The sequence below is a fragment of the Panthera leo genome, chromosome D4 (genome assembly GCF_018350215.1).
Source record: "Panthera leo isolate Ple1 chromosome D4, P.leo_Ple1_pat1.1, whole genome shotgun sequence".
NCBI classification, from domain to species: Eukaryota; Metazoa; Chordata; class Mammalia; order Carnivora; family Felidae; genus Panthera; species Panthera leo.
Window position 1 is genome coordinate 2,582,228 of NC_056691.1, and position 23,132 is coordinate 2,605,359.

General features: G+C 46.8%; 2 protein-coding genes across 5 annotated transcripts in view; one reads left to right on the forward strand and one right to left on the reverse strand.

Moving 5' to 3' along the window:
• SPIN1 (spindlin 1) overlaps positions 1 to 23,132 on the forward strand; it is a 73,690-nt gene that overhangs the window by 32,740 nt on the left and 17,818 nt on the right. For all 3 annotated transcript variants that reach the window (XM_042912182.1, XM_042912181.1, XM_042912183.1), the window contains exons 2-3: positions 4,567 to 4,776; positions 21,329 to 21,377. In XM_042912182.1, the coding sequence (XP_042768116.1) occupies positions 4,725 to 4,776; positions 21,329 to 21,377 (101 nt within the window). In that variant the 5' untranslated portion in view covers positions 4,567 to 4,724. The remainder of the gene's footprint in view (positions 1 to 4,566; positions 4,777 to 21,328; positions 21,378 to 23,132) is intronic.
• The window catches only part of LOC122204645, a 34,400-nt gene continuing 32,586 nt past the window's right edge, over positions 21,319 to 23,132 (reverse strand). For both annotated transcript variants that reach the window (XM_042912187.1, XM_042912185.1), the window contains exon 4: positions 21,319 to 21,808. In XM_042912187.1, the coding sequence (XP_042768121.1) occupies positions 21,777 to 21,808 (32 nt within the window). In that variant the 3' untranslated portion in view covers positions 21,319 to 21,776. The remainder of the gene's footprint in view (positions 21,809 to 23,132) is intronic.

Sequence of the window (23,132 nt, forward strand, 5' to 3'; positions counted from 1 at the left end):
CGCTGTGTTGCTGTACTAACATTTTTTGTGGAGCCATTTGAAAGCTTGCAGTAAATTGCAGACGTCGTGACGCTTCTTACGATAGGGATATTTTTCCTTGTAACTATATTGTAACTAAGAAAATTACTTCATTTCTTTTTTCAGGAATAGAATTTAGTGATTCATCACTTACATAAAAGTGTTCATCCCAGCCAGTGTCCCCCTTAATGCCCCTCACCTCTTTAGCCCATCCCCCCACCCAACACCCTGACAGCAACCCTGTTTGTTCTCTTTAAGACTCTTTAAGAGTCTCTTATGGTTTGTCTCCCTTTCTGTTTTTATCTTATTTTTTTGTTTTGAAAATAATTTCTCTTTTAATATTTAGACTCTTCAGAATTTAGTGGTATAGCATTTTTCACATAAATATTTGTGGTAATACACACTCCTTCTATCTGTGTTGAGCCATTTGTGACGACCTCTTTAAGACCGCTGTATTTTGGCCACTAGTGCTCCCGTTTGCTTTTCCAGTAGTGGTCCAGGTGTTGGGACCTAACATCTTTGCTTAGTTTTGGAGATGTATTTCTTTTTTTATAAATAGCACTGTTGGGTGGTAGCAGCTGGCAGCAAATAGTTTGATAACGTAATTTCTATTTTATGTTTATTACTAACTATACGTGAAATGTTGAAACAGTCATTTCTTACCCTTTTTGGAAATAGGATATATAGTGTCATTGATTTTTGTGGTGTTTTCTCTTCCTTTATGGAAGCAGTCTATATGTTTATTGGTAAAGTAGGAGGTTTATCTTAGCAGCGCCCCTTGCAGTCTGAATGACTGTGAGCCAAGCTACTTTAACTTCATGGGGCAATTTTTAAGTTTCTAGAGTAGTGTGGTCACTGTGTGTGCCTCTTTGGGGTTGTGAGGCATCTGGGCAGGTGCACGCACAGCAGTGTGTCATGCGCGGTGTGTATCCTGGGACATTTATTTTTCTGTGAAACCATTTGTGAGAATTGTGTGGTACCCTTTATGATTATTACAGAAGGAGAATCTTGAGTTTCAAACCTAATTAATGGCACATTTTATTAACAAATTTTTTTTTTAGTGTTTATTGTTAAGAGAGAGAGACACAGAGTGCGAGCGGGTAGGAGCAGAGAGAGAGGTTGACACAGAATCCGAAGCAGTCTCCAGGCTCCGAGCTGTCAGCAAAGAGCCCGACGTGGGGCTCGAACTCACAGGCTATGAGATCATGACCTGAGCTGACGCTTAACTAAGTCACCCAGTTGCCCCCTAATGGCACATTTTAAAGATTGTTTAGCAAAATTGCAAGACTGGAGAGTTGGCTGTATTTAGTAGAGATGGATTTGGCAAAAGAAAATCCAGGATTTGTCTTCCCCAACTTTTTATTAAGAAAATTTTCAAATTAAATAAAAGTTCAAAGAGTAACATTAGCATGCCTGTCAGATTCAGAAATTTGTAGTTTGCTGTTTTCACTTTATCCTATGTGTATTTCATTTTCTTTTCCTGAGGTATTTGTACTTCCCTTGCAGATATTAAAGCTGTCTGCGTCCAAAAATCTCAGCACGCATTTCCTGAGGGTGACTGTGCTCGAGTGCGCCCTCAGTATCACTGGTGTGTGCTCCCACGGTGTCCTCCCCCCTGTTTACATTTCTCCACTTGCCCTAAGTGTCCTGTACAGCGTTCCCTTCCAGACCGTGTCCTCGGGGTTCACATCTCTGGCTGGAAGAGTCCGTGGACGTTTCGGAGGGTCTGGCCTGCTTGTCTTGCGGGCACTTGAGTGTGGCTCCCGTGTCACCTGTTTACTGTAAACTGGAGATTGGTCTGGAGGCTGGGAGGTGTGCCTGTTTGCGTGGGCCCTGCAGGGATGTCCTTCCCCACCGGTCTTCACCCCGCAGCGCCAACATCTGCCAGGCCTCTCCAAACCTAGCACCACCTTTTCTCTGTCTTTTGACAGCATTTTCTGTAAATACTTGCAAGAAACTTTGATAATTCCCAGTCTCCTGGAAATAATGAGATTTTTCTGTCTCAGCAGGTAAAGTTTTTTAAAAAAGGTTTATCTGCAATTTGTCTTCTTTACTAAATTAACCACGTTAGAGTAACATGATAAGGTAAAGGTGGTATGTTTAAAAGTTTTTTTTTTTTTTTCTTTTCCCAATAAGTTTTGCCCTTTCCAGTCAAGAGTGAGATTTTGTTTTAGGAAAGTTTTTTGAAGCATCATATGGTGAGTGTGGGGACAGCACAGTGTTTGTGTGAGTGAGAGCTCAAGAGTATGCCTCTCTTGCTTGGGCTCTCTGTTTCTGGATAAGATTAGGCAGTTGGAATATTAACTGCAACTGATCTAAAGTCTTGCTTTCTTATGTTCAGAAAGCCCCCTGTGTAGCCTTCCCCCCTGCGGCTGTGCCTTGCACGTTTTAGAGGAGTGACAGGTGGAACACGCTCACCCTGGGGACCGCAGCGGGGACTGGCACCAGGGGAAGCTGGGACGTGCCCGTGAGGAGGGCACACTTGGAACAGGAGCAGGCTTGGCCTCCCATGTTGCGGAACCAGTTAGTGCACTGGGCTCCGACCTGCTGATGTGTGCACGGTACAACGTTCCCCGGTCTTCGAAGTGATTTTGTGAAGAGCAGCAGGGGTCCAGTGCTCTCCATTTGGGAAACGGTACATCGGGTGAGGGGGGAGCAGATGGGGCAGAAGGGAACGGGGGGCGCCAGTCAGGGTCAGGTGGTGGTGGGAGCAGTCCTCTCTGGTGTGTGGGGGGCGTCCCCCTAGCAGGTGGCCACTCGCCCGCCCAGGCGGGGACTGTCGTTGGATGCTCACTCCCGGTAGGAGATTATAAGTTTGTTGGCCTTGCCTGATGGCTTACGATGTGGGCACCGTAGGAGGGGGCTGGGTCAGGGTTTTGCCAGGAGAGCGAGTGACAAGACAAGAAGAGTAAGAAAACGGAGGAAGGCAGGGGAGGAGCTGTCGTGGTGGATGTCCGAGGAATCAGAGTAGTGAGGAGGGCACTTAGTCCCCGAGGAAGACCGTGGACAGTGGCACGGTGGTGAGGCCACGGAGGGAGGGAATGGTGGCAGCCAGGAAGCGTGGGTGGGCATGTCCGTGTGACGGAAGGGGACGATAGAAGGTGGATCGAAGGTGGTTGAGGACGTTGTGGTTCTTGGTGATGAGAAGGTGCGGGCTGTGACCCTGGAGGCGTGGGGGCTGGAGGGGCAGCTGTTTTGAAGCCATGATGTCCAAGACCTGAGGGGTGAGCCGCAGAGTCCTTGTTGCCGAACATGGAAGGGGAGAGTGGGCCCTGGGCCCCCGGGTGGCTGGAGGACCGGCTGGCAGGGGCTTCGGCCCGGCCCGTGGGCTGCATTCGGCCTCCTGGAGGTGGGCGGGGTCCTGCAGGGCGGGGCTGTCACGTGACAGTTGCCAAGGGAGCCGGTGCTGCGGGCGCTGAATGAGGTCAGGGAGCAAGGCTGAGCGGCTGAGAGTGGACTCTGGGAGACGGGTGGTAGCCACTTGTCGGGCAGCCTTGGGCGGCGAGGCGGGCAGAGCCCGGAACCTTAGAGGGGAGAGCCTCGTCCAGAGACGGGTGCTGTGTCCTCGCTGTGTGTGCCACCTCTGCCCTTCCTGAGCTCCACACAGTGAGCACAGCCTGCAGGGTTCCCCGGTGAATTAATTCTCAGATCCTGTCATTTTTGAGTCTGTCTTCCTCAAATAGTGAGAAAGCTTTATATTAGTTAAGAATTTTTAGCAGTAAAACGGACTCTTCTCTCCTCCACCAATTAGGCTTTTTAATTTTATTCTATTCTGTTGCATTTTTGTCTCTAGAAAATGAATTCAGCGTGGTCTTCAGTTAAACCTGTGAACACAGGGCTGTGGTTGTGCGCGTGAGGACTGAATACGCGAGAGCCGAAAGCAGTCCTGTGCGTCCGTACAGTTTGCAGTAGATGCTCTTGTGGTCTGGAGAATGCGTGTCCCCACACGAGTTTCGTGCAGACTGACCCTGCACCGGAGTCACATTTGGTTTGCAGGATAAGCTGCTTCCCTAAGATGACTTGACTGTCGCACGGGTGCAGAATTTGCTGGTCCCTTCCTCTGGTTTCTGGAAGCCTGAGGGGCCTAAAGGGCACCGCCGGCTTGTCGGCTGTTCTCTTGCCCCGGCGGCCGGCCTGCTGACCTGGTGCCCAGCTGTGCTTCGGACCTGAACTTGACTCCTGTGCTGCCCCTGCTCCGGCTGTCCTGGCGCCCTTCCTCCCTGTGACCGCCACCCCCTCACCACCTCCGTGGGCTCGGTCTTTGTGTCCCGTTGAGGAGACGGGCCATAGCAGTGTCTATGGTCACTGACGCCCTAGCGTCCGCCTTTCACTGATCCTGGCAGCAAGGGGGTGTCGGGGTAGGGTGAGGGGCAGGTGCACCCTCCGCTGCCTCCCCCGTGTCCTCGGCTCGCGGGTCTGAGGAAATCAGGCTGGTCGCTTCTGGGCGGGGCACTTCATAGCTGACGTCGTGTTTAAAATTTTACGTCAGCTGGCGGCTCGCTTGTGTGAATGCTCTAGTAACGAACTATTACTTCACTGTTTTTACAGAGTCCTTATGTTCACACATGTCTCTGCTGAACTTGTAAAAGAGGCACTTGGATGATGGACTGAAAGGAACGTTGAGAGTCCGTGAAAAGTTTCAAATCGGAGAGTTTTCAATTTTCACCCTAGTCCGGCAGCTGTGCTGCTCACGTACATACAGATGAATGAAGACCCCATTCGGGAAGACACCTGGCCAGCGGTCCAGAGCGGATGCAGGTAGGCGGTGCGGCCCGGCGTTCTCTAGTCAGCATGCCACCGTGGGGACCTGCGCGGATGCGTCCGCACGGCTCCGAGGGTTGGCTGTTCTTCCAGCCCCGTGATGGCCAGTGTGTCGTACACCTACGTGTGGAAAAACAGGTTCCTTGTTTGAAAGGCAGGGACGAAGCTAGTATTTTTCTCCGCGGTCTTTTGCCTCCTGCAGGTTGGACCTCCAGCAGATTCGCCAAGCGAAGCGTAAATACCCGCTTAATGGGGTTGTAATCAGGAGAGGATTTGTCATTTCTTTTTGAAGAAAGAAGTGAAAGGGGTTTGACTAGAGGAGTAGGAGGTTTAGGGTATTTATAGTAGTTTTGATGAAAAAAGCTTTTGTATGTTGAGTTGGAAGAACTTTGTTGGAATGAAAGGGATGGAAATGAGACAGATATTTAATAGAAATTACTTCCTACTTTGGTGGCCCGCAGTTGGTGCAAGTGGAACAGAAGGTTAGACTTTGCGTGATTTTTGCCCTCCCCAGAAACCAGGATAATACAGGGTGCACTGTGGAATAGTTAAGTCCTGCTTAGGACCTGAGCTCTTCTCCATGCCAGAAATAAGTCTGTCGTAACATTTTAAGATTCTTTGATGAATGAATCTGAGAATCATGCTAGCAAAACTAATAAACCTACAGAATGGTTGCTGTTTGATTTAGAACTGTTCCTTGTTTTTATTAACCATAGTGTTTGGAATTCCTTTGTAGAAGAGCCACCGGGATTCACATTTTTAAGTACCCCTTTTCTTTTAGTTTCGTTTCTCATTTGTGAAGATAATATGGATTCCGGTGTTCGGCATTTGTCAGTGGGATTACTTTGGGCCGAGATGACAGACTGAAGTGTCAGCCAGCTGCCGGTGTGTTGTTCAGATCCGGGCCCTCGCGGCCGCGTAGACACAGGTGCACGTCGCGTCTTCTCGAGCCCTGGTTCTTACCGCCTAAGCGGGGTGTGTTGTGGTGTGTACCTGCGGAGGTTCTGAGGACGAATAAATGAGCTCGTGTGTCGGGGCGCAGTTGGGTGCCCGGCACACTGTAGCTGTTCTATGGAAAAGCATTGTTATTGTTGATCATGGTGTTTACAAGAAAATATTTTTATTTTAATTGCGAGAGTTGTTGTCAGGTGTTTTGTTGATCAGTGAAACCTCCCGTGTTTCTGCCGTTTGAAACGGTAATTCATTTTCCAGAGTTCTTTTTATGCACTCCATTCCAAATTCAGCACTCCTGTCTTCTTCCTTGATTTTGAAGTCCTTGTCAGGTGGGCGAGCAGATTACAGCGGTGGGTCGCGGGGTGCCCGACCCCGTGGGGTCGCACCCCGTGCGACCTTCGGGGTGCACGTGTAAGTGCCCGAAGGATCTAAACCGAGATAGGCTCTTGCTCTTAAGGGAGAGATTGTTAATCCTAGCCAGTACTTTGATCTTGTGTTTTTCTTATTTCTTGGCAGTTTTAAGAGTGTGTGGTATAGGCTGAAGACAGAGTGGGTACTCTGTCCCAGGTGGCCCGTTAGATACGTTAACATGAGACCGTGGAGTCTCTTACTGTTCCCAGCTGTTGTGTGGTGTTGTTCGATTTTGGAAAATTGCCGATCCCTTGATCAGTATTGTTTATAAAATTGTCTTCAACCATTCTTTCCATTAACATAGACCAAGGCTCTGTTGCTTTTAAACTCCTATGTCAGTTATGAATGTGCCCATTTACAAATAAAGAAAATTCACCCAAAAGGGGGGGTTCTCTTTCTCCTGCAGCAGGAAACCCAGGTAGGCCTTCCAGGGTCGGTACGGTGGCTCAGCTGTGACCATAGGCTACTGCCATCTCAGAGCTTACAGCTGAGAACCTCACCGGGTAGCCTTTCTCCTCCTCTGTGGGCCTCTAGGGAGCTGGACTAACCCGAAGGCCCCCAGAACAAGTGTCCCCAGAGAAACCGGCACAGCTGCAGGGCTCTCCTGGTGAAGCCTGGAACCTTGGTGTGCACACTAGCTGACTTCTGCATTGCATTCCTGGAGGTCTTCCTGGGGGCGGACCCAGGTTCAAGAGAGGGAGCCAGTACTGTGCTTGATGGGGGGAGGGGCTGCGGGGGGGAGGAATCTGAGATCATGCCTTAAAATCCCCACAGCAGTAAATAGATCAGTAGGCGGTTCCCAGTTCGGGGATCTATGTTTGACAGAGCGTGGGTGATCAATAACAATTTGAAAGTTGAATGTTTGTGTGCTCTTTATGTATCTAGTTCAACATATTAGGGATTTCTATTTTTTTTTTTTAATGTTTATTTTTGAGAGAGAGAGAGACAGACCCAACATAAGCAGGAGAGGGGCAGAGAGAGAGGGAGACACAGAATCCGAAGCAGGCTCCAGGCTCCGAGCTGTCAGCACATAGCCCGACGCGGGGCTCGAACTCATGAGCCATGAGATCATGACCTGAGTCGAAGTCAGACACTTAACTGGCTGTGCCACCCAGGCGCCCCAGAGATTTCTGTTTTAAAGTAAGTTAGGTTTATCTGTGTAATTCTGTTGGAATTTAATTGGTTACTGAAGTAGTAATTTATGTACACCTAATGACATTGGACAGCAAGTCCTATTATGTACTGTACTGTTACATATATATAATTATATATATATATACATACTATACGATTTTTCATGTGTTTTTTTTCCCCTAAAGTCAGGCTCCATTTTTTTACTGATTTATCCAAGGTTTCCGTTTTTCTCCTTTGTGACATAGTTTAATCATACTGATAGGTACAGGGAATGGTAATGATACATAACCATGTACATAATGCTCAGATTTATTTAGCAACTACTTTTGCTCTGTTTAATTAAAATAATTTTAAAACTTTGATTTTACTTTCATCCAGTTGATAAAAATTTATTGTTGAAAATGTCAAGTAGTGCCAAAGACTTCTAACAGAAAGCAGGCCCTCTGTTCCTTCTGATATTTACATTAAGTGTTCGTTAATACTATGCGGAGACAAATTTCTCTGGATTCTGACAGTGCTGAACCAAGTAAGGCAGTGCGATGACTTTTTTTTTTTTGGTACATTTTATTTTCCCTGGAATTTAGCCATTTCTTAATTTTTTCATATTTGCTTAAATTTGTTTGCAACTTGGTCTCTCAAACCATCCAACAGCTTTATAAAACTCCGTGTACTATGCCACGTGGCCAGTGCCACACATGGCCCATCTGTCCGTGGATCCCCAGAGACTCTTCTCGCGCTTTCAGCTCTGTTGTCATCTGAGCCATGTCCTCTAGCTGCTGGTGCCCTGTCGTCCTTGGAACTCCATTTTCATCTCTGTAGCAGGATCCTCGTTGTTTGTGCTCGCTGTGCCTCCGGTGTTGGTGTGTGCTCTCGCCCAGGAAGAGGCTGTGTGGCCTCAAGCAGCTTTCGGAGTAGACCGCGAACGAGTTGGTGGTTAAAGTGTCAGGTGGAACGTGTCGTTTATTCCTACTCTCGACTTTTCTGCACGTGTGAAATTGTCTCTGATACGGTTTTCCAAAAGTGCACCTAGAAGATGAGGTTCTTTCTGAGACCCTGCATCAACATTGTCTTCATGCCGCCCCGTGCTGGCGGGGCCCAGGATTCTAGGTGGAGGCCACTTGTCATTCAGAATTCTCCAGGCCTTGCTCCGTCTCGCCTTCCAGATCTCAGTGCTGCCATTGGGAAGTTGGATGCTGTTTCCAAACCTGTCTATGTGTCCAGTGGTCTTTGCCTCTCCTCTAGAAACTTCTGGACTGCTGCTTTATGTGCTATGACCTGTACTGCAGTGAATGTCCAGTTGGGTCTTTTTCACTTGGTGACATTTTCAGTCAGTCCCCCCACGGGGGTTCAGAGATCCTTCCGATGGTACCCATCCTCTCTCTCTGGCTGTATGCAGCTTGGATGTTTTGCTTCTCAGGTTGACCTTTTTTTCCCTAAACTTTGCCAATTATTCATTCCCATTTTTTCATTCTTAGGAAGATACTGACTTTATTTCCCAGCCTTTTAAAAAGATTTCAGAAAGGGGTGCCTGGATGGCTCAGTCGGTTAAGTGTCTGACTTTGGTTCAGGTCATGATCTCGCGTTCGTGGGTTCGAGGTCCACGTCGGGCTCTGTGCTGACAGCTCGGAGCCTGGAGCCTGCTTCGGATTCTGTGTCTCCCTCTCTCTCTGCGCCTTCCCCACTCGCACTCTGTCTCCCTCTGTCTCAAAAATAAAAATAAACGTTAAAAAAAAAAGATTTCAGTAAGCGTTTTAAATTTCTAGGAGCTCTTTTTTGTTCCGTTTGCTATTTCATAGATGCAGGTAGCTTATACTTCTGAGGCTATAAATTGCATTTTTTAAAAAGTATATTTTTTAAAGTTTATTTATTTGAGAGAGAGAGCACGCATGCACAAGCGAGCAGGGGAAGGGCAGAGAGAGGGAGAGAAAGAATCCAAGCGGGCTTTGTGCTGTCATTGTGGAGCCTGACATGGGGCTCAAACCCACAAATCATGAGATCATGGCCTGAGCCAAAATCAAGAGTTGGTCACTCAACTGACTGAGCTATCCAGGTGCTCAATAAATTGCATTTTTAAGAAGACTTTCTTGGGGCACTTGGGTGGCTTAGTCGGTTAAGCATCCAACTTCATTCAGCTCAGGTCATGATCTCTGTCTTTCTCTCTCCCATTCATGCTCTGTCTTTCTCTCTCTCTCTCTCTCTCTCTCTCTCTCTCTCTCTCTCTCAAAAGTAAAAATTAAAAGAAAAACTTTAAAATGACTTTCTTGAACTAGCTTGGCCTGTTAGGAATGTCTTTGTGTTGATTTGCTTTTTAAGTCTGTTTCGCCTGGAAGTTTTCCTTAAATCTCTTAAGATCCGAGGTGGATCCTCTAGCAAGGCACAAAAAAGTTGTTTGGAAGCTGCATAGGTAAGGGAAGTGCTCTCTCTTGAGCTTATCACTTTTGCTCAGCAGCAGGGACAGGGTCTCCTTGACAGCCTCCCAGGAAGATCTCACAAGAGGCAGAGCTCCCACAGGGAGGAATGAGTGAGGTGGCAGGGCTGGGGGCCCTCAGTGTGGTGTGGACGAGATTGGTGAGGGTTCCTAATTTGAACAGGTTGCTGGAACAGACATGGGTCTTTGTGTTTGGGAAATCAGGGTCCACACAAAGCTGACCGCTGGTTACAGGCACATCTTGGAGGCGTTGGAAGTTCTGTTCCAGACCATGATAACGTGGATGTCCCCGCACAAGAAGTCAGATGAATGTTTTGGTTTCCCAGTGCATATAAATGTTATGTTTACACTGTGCAGTAGTCTGTTAAGTGTGCACTATGTCTGAACAATGCACCATAGTGTAATCAAAAATGAGTTTATTGCTAAAAACTGCTGACCATCAACTGAGCTTTCAGCGAGTCAGAAGCACTGATTCCCTGATCACTGTAACAAATATAAAAATAATGAGAAGGCTTGAAATATTGTGAAAATTACCGGAATGTGACAGAGAGACATGAAGTGAGCAAATGCCTTCGACAAAATGACGCTGATAGGCTTGCTTGACACAGGATTGCCTTCGGTTTGTTAAAAAACGGAGCATCTGCAAGGACACTACAACTACAGCAAAGCGTGATAAAGGAGGTGTGAGTGTTTTGGAAGATGGGTCCCAATGAGCTTCTGCTAGAACAGTTTGAGTGTATGTGGTTTTGTTACCCATCACGGTTTAGTCCAGTTTAAGTAACTTCTGTGAGTCATAGAACAGTTAATTTTGTAAATTATGGCTCTACTTCTTTTCACATTTCAATCAACAAATAGATGCAGCACCTAGTAAAGGGTCTCGTTCTGTTTTCTATTGGAAAATCTGTGATCCTCAGATGAGTGATGCCACCCACTTCCAGTGACAAACTGCCATCGGCGCCCAGTGACTATAAACATGCCTACCTGCTCCTCTGTCACTCTTCTGCTGAGCAGCGTGCGGTGACCACCCCTTCGCAGCGCGTAGAGCGCCTACTCCCGTCACAGCTCAATAGTACCTTGTATTCATTTATGCTTAGTTATTTGGACATTTAGGTTGTTTCCACTCTTCTGTATTAGAAATGATGATACTGCAGTGAATAGGCTTGTCTGTTTTGCCAGTGTGTCATCACTGGGATAGGTTTTTAGGAGAGCTGAATTAGATCTTACATGCATATGTGATTCTGTGAGGTGTTCATGGGCTTTGTACCATGCTGCCTTCTTACCAGCAAGCGGTGTGGAAGCGTGTCTCTCTCCCCCATCTTGCTTCTGTAGTGTGTTGTCAGCTTATGAATCTTTGTTCGTCAGATGGGTGACAAAGGAGTCTGTAGTTTCATGTGTGAGGCCTCTTTGGCCTGCCTTTTTCTGTTCTTATCTCCAATTTTCTTCTACCTTTAGAAGCTCTTTTATTTAAAACAAATTTTTTTTAATGATTATTTATTTATTGAGAGAGAGAGAGAGAGAGAGAGAGAGACTGAACACGAGTGGGGGAGGGGCAGAGAGAAAGGGAGGCAGAGAATCCCAAGCAGGCTCTAGGCTCTGAGCTGTCAGCACAGAGCCTGATGTGGGGATTGAACCCACAAACTCTGAGATCATGACCTTAGCTGAAGTTGGACGCTCAACCAACTGAGCCACCCAGGCGCCCCTTGAAGCTCTTTTAAAGTTGGAGTTACTAGCCTTTGCCCGTGATATATTTCTTTTTTTTTTTTTTTTTTAAATTTTTTTTTCAACGTTTTTTATTTATTTTTGGGACAGAGAGAGACAGAGCATGAACGGGGGAGGGGCAGAGAGAGAGGGAGACACAGAATCGGAAACAAGCTCCAGGCTCCGAGCCATCAGCCCAGAGCCTGACGCGGGGCTCGAACTCACAGACCGCGAGATCGTGACCTGGCTGAAGTCGGACGCTTAACCGACTGCGCCACCCAGGCGCCCCCCGTGATATATTTCTTACACTTGCTCCTGTGTGGTGCCAGCTTCTGGGAGACCACTCTCCTTAAGTCCCTGGCCTCTTACTCCTGTCTGCATGGGTCTCATCCTGTATCATAGATGTCATGCTGGACTTAAACATCTCTGGTTTCTCGGATCCTGTGTGTTTATGTTGCTTTTCTGTCTTGTTTTCTGGAGAGTATCCTCCAGTTACTTCCAGAGATTTGTGGGAGGTGTAACTTTTGAGCCCATACATGAATGTAAATGTCTATATCCTCAATTGGTAATTTAGCTGGGTATGGAATTCAGGGTTCAAAGTCATTTTACTTCAGCATTGCAGGTATTGTTTTCTGTTTAGCTCAGTGTTAATGATGGAAGAATAAGTCTAGTACCTCTATTTTTTTAAAAAGTCCTTTTTAAAAAGAACTTTGCAAAAGGACTTTTCTTTTTTTCTAAGTTTTTTTTTTTTTTTTTTTTTTGAGAGAGAGAGCGCGTGTGCACAAGCAGAGGAGGAGGAGCAGAGAGGAGAGGCAGAGTCTCAAGCAGGCTCCGTACCATCAGCACAGAACCCCACGCGGGGTTTCAACTCACAAACTGTGATATGACCTCAGCCAAGATCAAGAGTCAGATGCTCAACCGACCGAGCCACCCAGGAACCCCAGGACTTTATTTTGCATAAAGTAGTTTTAAGTTCAAGGCAAAGTTGATCAGAATGTACATTTCTTGTATATGTCTGGTCCCCTCTCCCTCAACGTCCCCTACTAGCCACATCCTCCACCAGATAGTACACTTGTTACATTGGCATGCCCACATTTACATGTCATGATTGCTCAGAGTCCATTGTTTACTTTGAGCTTCACTCTTGGTGCTGCACGTTCTGTGGGTTTTGACAGATGTATTCAGATCCACCATTCTCGTATCATTCAGGGTAGTTTTATTCCCTGAAAATCCCCTATTCTCCAACTATTCATTCCTTTTTCCCCCAACCCTTAGCAGTCACTGCCTTTTATTGTATCCATAGTTTTGCCTTTCTTAGAATGTCATCGAGTTGGAATCTTACGTAGCTTTTTCACATTGGCTTCTTTCACTTAGCAGTATGCACTTAAGGTTCCTTCTGTCTTTTCATGGCTTGATAGCTTATTGTTACTGAATAACATTCTATTTGTTGACACGCCATGGTTTATTTATCCAGTCACCCACTATAGGACATTTTGGTTGTTTCCAAGTTTGAGCATCATAGAATGGAGGTGCTATAAACATCCGTGTGCCCAGGTTTTTGTGTGAACATGTTTCCAGCTTCTTAGGGTAAATACCAAGGATCATAATTGCTGGATCATATGGTAAGAGTATGGTTAATTTTGTAAGAAACCACCGAACTGTCTTTCAAAATGGCGACACCAATTTGCATTCCCACCAGCCATGAATTAGAGTTCCTATTGCTTCACATCCTCTCCAGTGGTTGGTGTTGTCAGTGTTCTGGATTTCAGCCATTCTGTTAGGTGTGTCGTGGTGTCTCCTTGTTTTTAGTTTGCATTTTCTGGATGACATATGATGTGTAGAGCATCTTTTTGTATGTGTTTTGCCATCTCTACATATATCATCTTTGGTGTTAAGGTGTTTGGCCCATGTTTTAATCAGGTTGTTTTTTCTTGTCGAATTTTAAGAGTTCTTGTTATATTTTGGTTAACAAGTCCTTCAGATATGTTTTTTTCCAGGTGTTTTCTTCTTCTGGCATGTCTTCTCATTTTCTTGATAGTGTCTCTCATAGAGCAGAAATTTTTAATTTCAATGAAGTACAGCTTATCAGTTAACTTCTTTCATGGATTATGCTATTGGTGTAGTATCTAAAAAGTCATAACCAAGGTCATCTGGATTTTTCCCTGTGTTGTATTTTAGGAGTTTTATAGTTTTTCACTTTACATTTAGATCTGTGATCCATTTTGAGTTAATTTTTGTGAAGGATGTAAAGTCTCTGTCCAAATCCGTTTTTTTGTAGGTGGATGTCTGTTTATTCCAGTACCATTTGTTAAAAAGACTATATTTTCTCCATTGTATTGCCTTTGCTCTTTTGTCAAAGATCAGTTAACTATATGTGGGTCTTTTTCAGCGTTCTTTATTTGTTCTATTTGTCCATTTTTAAAGAGTCAGTACCACATTGTCCTGATGAGTGTAGCTTTACAGGATGTCTTAAAGTTGGGTAGTGTCAGTTCTCCAACTTTGTTCTCCTCCTTCAGTATTGTGTTGGCTGTGCTGGATCTTTTGCTTCTCCCTATAAACTTTAGAACCAGTTCATTGATATCCACAAGATAACTCATTAGGATTTGGATTGGGATTGCACTAAATCTATAGTTCAAATTGGGAAGAACTGACATCTTGACAATACTGAGTCTTCCTGTCTATGAACATGGAATATCTCTCCATTTAGATATCTCTCCATTTAGATATCTTTCATCAGTTTTGTAGTTGTCATGTTGATTTTGTATATGGGGTCTGTAGTGATGTCTCCTTTTTGATTTCTCATGTTAGTGATTTGTGCCTTCTCTCTTTCTTGTTAGTTATCCTGGCTAGAGATTTATCAATTTTGGTATTTTCAAACAATGATCTTTTGATTTCATTGATTTTTCTCTGTTGATGTTTAAAATATTACTGATTTCTAACTTTTATAACCGCTTTTATTTTACATTTAATATGGTTTCCTATTATAATTTCCTAAGGTGTAAGCTTAGATTTTTAATTTTAAATCTTTCCTCTTTTCCAGAACATGCATTCAGTGCTGTAGATTTCTCTGTAAGCATTGCTTTCCTTGCATCCTACAAATTTTGCAAAATGTATTTTACTTTTCATTTAGTTCCAAATATTTTTAATTTGTGTTGTGATTTCTTCTTTGAACAGTGTATTTAGAAGTGTGTTGCTTAATCTCTGAGTGGGAATTTTCCAGCTATTTTTCTGTTATTGAATCTAGTTTGATTTTATCGTGGTTTGTGAGCAGTTACAGGATTTGTTTATTTATTAGCTTTTTTAAAATTTATTTTTGAGAGACAGAGAACGAGCAGGAGAGGTGAAGAGAGGAGACACAGAATCTGAAGCAGGCTTCAGGCTCTGAGCTGTCAGCACAGAGCCTGACGTGGGGCTTGAACCCACGAACCATGAGATCATGACCTGAGCCGAAGTTGGATGCTTAACTGACTGAGCCACCCAGGCGCCCCTGTTCCTTTAATTTTAAGATGTATTTTATGCCAGAATGTTGTCTTGCTGAATGCTTCTGGGACCTTATAAAGAATTTGTATTCTGCCGTTGTTGGATGAAGTGGTCTATTGATGTCAGTTATATCCAGTTGATCAGTGGTGGTGTTGGGTTTGTGCACTCAGTGATTTTCTGCCTGTTGGATCTGTCCATTTCTGATAGAGGGTTATTGAAGTGTCCCACTGTGTAGTTGTACAACTTTGACCTCCCTTGATTTGATATTCTGTTGTGAGGTACATACATGTTAAGGATTGTTGTCTTCTTAGAGGATTGATTGCTTTATAATAATGTATCTCTTAAAATTTTTTTAACATTTATTAATTTAAAAAAAAATTTTTTTTTTTTAACGTTTATTTATTTTTGAGACAGAGAGAGACAGAGCATGAACGGGGGAGGGGCAGAGAGAGAGGGAGACACAGAATCAGAAGCAGGCTCCAGGCTCTGAGCCATCAGCCCAGAGCCCGACGCGGGGCTCGAACTCACGGACTGTGAGATCGTGACCTGGGCCAAAGTCGGACATCTAACCGACTGAGCCACCCAGGCGCCCCATTTATTAATTTTTTGAGAGACAGAACGTGAGCAGGGGAAGGGCAGAGGGAGAGAGGGAGACACAGAATCCTAAGCAGGCTCCAGGCTGTGAGCTATCAGCACAGTGCCCAACACGGGGCTCGAACCGATGAGCAGTGAGATCATGACCTGAGCTGAAGTCGGACGTTTAACCGGATTGAGCCACCCAGGCACCCCATCATAATCTATCTCTTTATCCCTGATGACTTCCCTTGCTCTGGAATCTGACTGAAATTAATGTAGCTACTCTCGCTTCTTTTGATCAGTGTTAGCATGGTATATATTCTTCCTTCCCTCTATTTTTAATGTAAGTATGTATCCTTAAAATGGATTTCTTGTGAGAAGTGTACAATATGGTCTTTTATTTTGATCCACTATGACAGACTTGGTCTTCTAATTGGTGTACTTAGATCATTGACGTTTAAGGTGATTATTGGACTAATATCTGCTATATTTGTTACTATTTTCTATTCATTGCCCTTGTTCTTTTACTTCAAGAGACTGCCCTAGAGTCTGCAGGATCCTTTTACAACTAATCCAGTTCACTTATGCGTGAGCTATAATCATCTAATACATTGTTAATATTCTGGAAAAATGTTACCATTTTTGTTAAGAAAGATGGTCTCTAATGATCTTTATGTAGATTCGAGTTTTTCAACTCATTTTCTTCTCTGAAGAATTTCTTTCAACATTTCTTGAAGTACAGGTCTTCTGGAAACAAATTCTCTTAACTTCTGTTTGTTTGAGCAAGTCTGTTTCTTCTTTACTCTTGAAGGTTAGCAGAATACAAAATTCTGGGTTTTTAGTTTTCTCTCAGCACTTAGATACTTCACTCCTTTCTGCTGCCATGCTTCCTGAGGAGAAGGCGGATGCAATTGCTCTTTGCTCTGCTTCTCCATCCATAAGGCGTGTCTTCCTCTGGCTGCTTTCAGGAGTTTGTCTTTGCCCTGGATTTGCGCTGTGAATATGATACGCTTATATGCCGTGTTCGGGCATTTATCCTGCTTGGCGTTCTCTGAACTTCCTGTGTCTCTGGTTTAGCGTCTGACGTTAATCTGGGGAAATCCTCAGTCATTATTGCTTTGACTGTTTTCTTCTGTTCCTCTGTCTCCATCTTTTCTTCCTGGCATTCCCCTTGTACATGTTACTTCTTTGTAGTCGCCCCACGGTCCTTGGATATTCTGATTTGTTTTTTCCTGTCCTTTGCTCTGCTTTTCAGGTTTGGACCTTTCTGTTGGCGTGTCCTGCGGCTCAGAGACTCTTTTCTCAGCCGTGTCTGGGGCTCACTGGATTAACGTCTGCTCTGTTTCTTACTGTGCCCTGTTCCTTGCCCTGTATTTTCTTCTACTTTCTCTCCCACTTTTCCCTGCTTTTTGTAGTTTGGATTGCACTTTCTCCATCATGAGTCCCTCATACATTCTTCATTTCTGTTCTGGTGTTTTGACCTCTGCCGTCTTTTTTTTCCCTGGTAATTTCTACCTTTCTTTTTACATTACTCATTTTTTTCTTGCACGTTGTCTACTTTTTTTCATTATAACGTCTAGCTTAATTTTGACAGTTACTTGGAATTCTTGGAATGATCGTTCCACCACCCGTCATGCCAGAGTCTGGTTCCTGTGCTTGCTGTCTCTTCAAACCGTGTTGTTTCCTTTTTCATGTGCTTTATAAGTTTTTGACCAAGTTGGACAGGATGTGCCAGATGAAAGGAGCTCACAAGCCTTTAGTGACCTTCGATGGGGCGTGGGGGGCGGGATACATTCTGTAGTGCTCTAACTAGGCCTCGTGTCTTAATGGGTCTGTGCCACTGGCTGACCCTCGTGTCCTCCTCCTGTCCGCTGTGGGACAGGACCCGCGGCAGCTGGACTTTTAATCTCCCTGCCCTTGGGCAGGGATTGGGCTCTTGGGGATGGGCCTTGTTAAGAACCAAACACTGTGTTCTGTCTCTGAATGGCTACTTTCTCCCCTCCCTCTACTGGGGGCTGGAGGGGAGTTTTCTCTCCCCTTCCTCCCCCACCTCCCCCACCACCCCCCCCCCCCCCCACCCCTTGCCTGGAACTGCGGCACTCCCAGAGGTGAAACCCGGGAGCACGTGGACCCTCCCTCCCTTCCTGCCAAGATTGGCCACTGGGGGCTGGGCCCCAACTTGTGGGCGCGGAGGCTGTGGGTCGGCTCTTCCACCTGCTCCCCCCCCGCAGGCTCTGCCCGAGGCGCCGTGTGGGTCCCTCTGCAGGCCTGTCTCTGTTCACCCTGGGACTCCTCCTCTGGCCACTTGAAAGATTCCTGATCTTGTGCAGCTTCTCCCCTGTTCGGGCAGAGGGAGGACTCCGCTCCTCACGTGCAGGCTTCGAGAGCTCCCGCTCTCCGTGTTCGTGCCTCTGGCGCTGTGTGGTGACTGTGAAGGCCTCGGTGGCCTTGAGGACCGCCGTGCGTCCTCCTAGTCCATCTGCAGAGCTCCGGGGTCCTTGCACATGTGGTGGTGCCCCCAGCCTGGAGCGTTTGCACCCAAGGGGCCGTGTCTCTACGAGTGTCGATGCCCGTTCGCCAGAGCAGAGGCTTCCCTGGGAGCGGCTCGCTCCTCTCCGGTGATCTTGCCACAGCCCTCCTGTGGCGGGAGAGCGAGCCCCGTCGGGACACGAGGTGACAGGTGGGCCCCAGCGTTGCCTGGCATGTGGGGGCGGGGGCAGACAGGTGCAAGGCCGGCTGCCCTGTCCCAGTGAGCTCCATGTGGGAGGCAAGGCGGCCCTGACACCAAGGGGGTAGGGTAGTTTCCGTGGACCCCCAGTGATCCTGTACCGTCGGGTCTGTTTGCCTGTCCGCTCTCCTCATCCTGTCCACCCCAAGCCTAGAGACATTCCGGGGTGACGGCGGCGGGGCGGGTGGGGCGTTCAGGAAAGTTTGGTGTCCTTCCAGGCTGTCTGCCATTGTCTGTGAGCTGTCTGCTTGTCTGCGTGGGGGTGCCCGGGCCGCTGGGGACAGCGGGGAGGACGGCGCTGGGCACCCGGGACCTGCCTGTCTCACCGTCTTCATGAACAGGGACAGACAGCCCTGCACTGACCGGTTGGCCATGTGTCTGCTTGTTCGCTTCACTTTGGAATTGTAAGTGGAAGTAAGGAAGTGTGTGTCAGCATGCACGCTCTCAGGGACGGCCGGGGATGGCGGATTTGCAGATAACCCCGGAGCCGCCTTCTTCCAGTCAGGGGACCGCTAGACTGAACTTGTGGTCACACGTTCTTTGTTTTCTTTATATTTTGCTGCCTAGCGTGGATTTTGATCACTGTAGTCAGGGGTGCTTTTGCCGCATCCCACGGATAGCGTTTCCAGTTTGATTTTCTTCAAGGTCAAATTTCATTGTGATTTTGTCCTTGAACTGTGGATTAAACAAGATTGTCGTTTAATTTTCAAAAACGGGTGTTTCCAGATATTATTAATTTCTCTTTCCCTTCTGACGTGGTAAGAGAACAAACTTCCTAGGAGTTCACGTTGTTGTAAGTGCATGGAGGGTTTGTGCTATGGGTGGCAGATGGTGTGTCTGAGTGAACATCTCAGGTGAACTTGGGGGAAAGAAACCCGTGTAGGCTCTTTGTGGTGTTCTGGTCTTCTGCGTCCTGTCTGATTTTCCACCCACTCCTTACTTCCGTGACTGAGAGAGGAGAGCTCACATCTGAATGTCTAATTGTGGATGTGTTGATTTTTCCTGTCAGGGCCGTCGGGTTTTGCTTCATGAACTCCAGTGTTCTGTACCCAGTGCACGTACCGTCAACCTGTTAAATGTGCCGGCTTCTTGATTGACTCTTACCGTTTTGAAATGTTGTCTTGATCCCTGATAACTTTGTCCTGAGGTTAATTTGTGTGATGCTAGCAGTTGTCCCATCCTTTTTTACATAGTCTCTGAATTCGTGTTTGGACAGTCTTCATCTGATGCCATTATCTGTACCGTTGAGGCTAGAAGCTCCTTTGGCCGGAGATAGTGCTCTGAGTCCATGAGTTCTACTCCACTGTCTTCTGTTTGGGCTCACGCTCTTTCTGGCAGTGGATCTGGAGCCAGTATTGTCTTTGTTTCTCTGTGTTGTTTCTTTTTTAAATTTACTGTTTATTTTGAGAGAGAGAGTGTGTGTGTGAGCAAAAGAGGAGCAGAGAGAGAGGGTGAGACAGAATCCCAAGCAGGCCCCGCAATCTCAGCACAGAGCCCAACGCAGGACTCGAACCTGTGAATCGTGAGATTGTGACCTGAGCCAAAGTCGGACGTTTCACTGACTGAGCCACCCAGGCGCCCCTGTTAGGCTGCTTTAAAGTATTTCACCGGCCACTGGTTTCCAGAACTGTGATTAGGATGCGCCCTGGCAGGTTCATCCTTGTTTCCATCCCACGTGGGCGTGGCTGAGCTCATTGGCTGTGTGGCCACGTGGCTGTGTGCGCACCACATCTGGAGAACTCTCTGCCACTGCTGCTTCTAGCTCTTTCTTCTCTCCCGGTGTGCTCCTCTCTTCGTGGGTGTGGTAAACCATCCCATTTGCCGTGTGTCAGGCCAGTTGACACCGGCTGTGAGGGTCCCCACGGCCGCTCCTGCCTCCACCGTCTTTGGGTCTGGTCCGCTGTTAACCGTGTCCACTCGTCTTCATTTCAGATCATGTGTTTTCACCACTTTCATTTATTTCTTTCCTTTTCTTCCCCACATTTTTCTGTTTTGAGTATTGTCTGTCGTCCTTTATATATTTGAGCAGATTATAGCTCTTTTAACATCTTTGCTGTTAATTACATTCTGGTTGTAACCCCCTTGGCGTGGGGTATGGTCTGCCACTTTCCTGCGTGTCGAGTGGCCTCTGTTGGGGTGTGGGCCATTTGAGACGTGTGGTGGCGCAATGGGACTGTGTGGCCGTGCTCGGACTTTGTTCTGGCCACCAGATGCCCGGGTGGGTCTGGAGCAGCCCTCTTGCTGAGGGGTCACCTCTGTGTGGTTTTTACCAACTGCCCTACGGGTTTGAAGAGGTGGCTGGCCGGACTTTGAACAACTGCCATCCCTTTCCACCCCCAGATGTTTGGAGTCCCTCTGAGACCCCATTCGCCAGCACTCTGCGCCCCCCCCCCCCCGCCCCCGCCCCTTTGTCCTCCCAGCCTGGGGCACAACCATCCCGTTCTCCTTGCTCCCCTGTGGGCCGGGTCTGCACATCACTCTGAGACCGCGGGCCGGGCGGGTGCACAGCCTTCTGGTGCTGTGGTCCTGTGTCTCAGCCGTGCGGTGCCTGGGTCTAGGTGTCTCACATCTGCCCGCTTTCTAGTGGCTTGTCGCAGGAAGACAGCTTCTGTAACTTAGTACTTTACGGCCAGATTGTCACTTATGTTGTGTTTTTTGTTCCATGTGATTTTGGGTTTTTTATGGCAGATCTGGGGAGATGAGCTGTTGTCCTTGCTATCTTATTTTCCTAGAACCCCTTTTATTTCCTTCTTAACAATGAAATAAACAAATGACTTCCTACAGGTTGGCTCTTTATGGCTTATTTTCATTTCATCCCTTTTTTTTTTTTTTAATGTTTGTTTGTATTGAGAGAGAGGCACACACACAGAGCCCTAGTGGGGAAGGGGCAGAGAGAAAGGGAGACACAGAATCCGAAGCAGGCTCCAGGCTCTGAGCTGTCAGCACAGAGCCCAATGCGGCAGTCAGACCCATGGACCATGAGATCATGACCTGAGCTGAAGTCGGACGCCTAACCGACTGAGCCACCCAGGCGCCCCATTTCATGCTTTGCATAGCAGTTTTTTAGAAGTTCATTTTTTCCAAGGTCTGAAGTATTTTTGTGTCTAGTTTTTATTGACTTATGCTCACTTCTCTTTTAGGCCATGCTGGTGTGTCTGCAAGCATGATGAAGAAAAGGACGTCCCACAAGTAAGCAACTCTGAAACTTGCTTTTAGATAACAGGTTGTGGCCTTAGGTGACGGAGGACTTGAGATGCCATTGTGCTGCCCTCTTCTCTGTGCTGAGCAGGTCATGCCCCCTGTCTTTGGCCTGGCCTATGGCTGCCTAGGCCTGTCCTTCCATTCTTGAAAGCCTCCGGGCGATGATTTCCCCTCCAGCTCCCAGGGGTTGCGCTGTCTGCGGGAAGCCCCAGTGGTGAGGGCGGCGCTCTCCCGCTTCCCTCCTGGGAAGGGCTGCGTGCTCTCGGCATGCAGGTTCTTGGCTGCGTCTCGGATGCGCTGCTGACAAGGAGGGCCTTGTGGCCAGAGGCCTTAGCTCCTGCTGGAGGGCCTGAGTAGTATGCCGACAGCTGCTTGCTCACTGCTTTTCTACATTTTCAAGTACATGAGAAGCTTGAAATCTAGAGAAAGAATATGCCTGTTGAAAGATATTTTAAAAGGCTGTGTATTTCAAGTGACCAGTATAAGTCCTAAATTCTGTAGGTACCAGAGCGAACAAGCCACTTTTCCCTCCCTTTAATCTTTGTGTATGACATAGTTACGTTTACAAAGAAAATTGAGGTACTGTCTTAAATAAGACTGTGCTTGTACTGAGTTACATATTTGAATAGATTGCACAAGTACCCACCGGGTCCTGGTCACAGCTGCTGCACCATGGGCGCTGCTCTAACAAGTAGGTTCTGATCGTTTGGTCTTGATCGTAGATTGTTAACTACAGACCAGGCCCTCTGACCCTAGCTGGCACCTCCCAAGCCTCGCAGTATAGCAGTTCTTTCCAAATTGTTCATACCGAAGTCACCACCCTGTGTGGTCGAAGGGCCCAGGGCGCCTTGGCTGCGATGGCACATCTGGATGACGTTAAACACGCCCTTCCGTAATGTCGCTGATCCGAGCACACGTGCCTCCCGTGTAAATGTGTGCATGCATAGCAATGTAAATATTTGTCAGGTTAGGTTCACGAAGTGTCCTACAGTGTAAAACTGTGAAGTTGAGGTCTGTGTGTCCCTGAGGGTTGATAAGGCATTTCCCAGATTTCATTGATATGCCCATTACTAATGTTCATGGTTCTGCCATGCCCACCGAGCTGGTAATCTACTGTATCTCCACTCATGTTGCACCATTGCCATAAGTAATCAGCCATCTCTTGGCCCAAGTGGGAGGTAACAAAACAAATACAAGCTGTAATATCAGGTAATGATAAAAACTTAGTGGGGAAGAGAAGCAAGTTAGATGTTGATTTGCAAGACCATAACAGTTCATGCAAAATAGATTTTACCAGTTAGTTTAAAATAACTGGCTTTCAGAGTGTAATGTGCATTCAGTTTTACCCATTTTTACACATTCCTGGATATCTCTGGTTGGAAGTTCCTTTAGTTAGGATTTCAGGCATTCTTGGGTTTGTGCGAGGGTTTCACATGCCTGCTCGTAAGCACTGCTTTCCATGGACTCGTGGCTCTGATGTGCTGGTAATGCCGCCAACCCCCCCCCCCCCCCCCAGCACAATGAATAAACGCCTATCTGTTAAAACTTCTGAGAATCTGCTCCCCTGTGCTCTGCAATGCAGGGAGCTCAGTCGGGTGCTTGTTTCAGTGAAAACAAGCTTTCAGTAGACAGCCTTGAACTTGGTACCCTGTAGCCAGAAGGCGCCACGGGAAGAAAGGACACACTCTCAGTCCTGTTCGCCTGTCTTCTGATCTCTGTGCACATCTGAAGACGGTTGGAAAG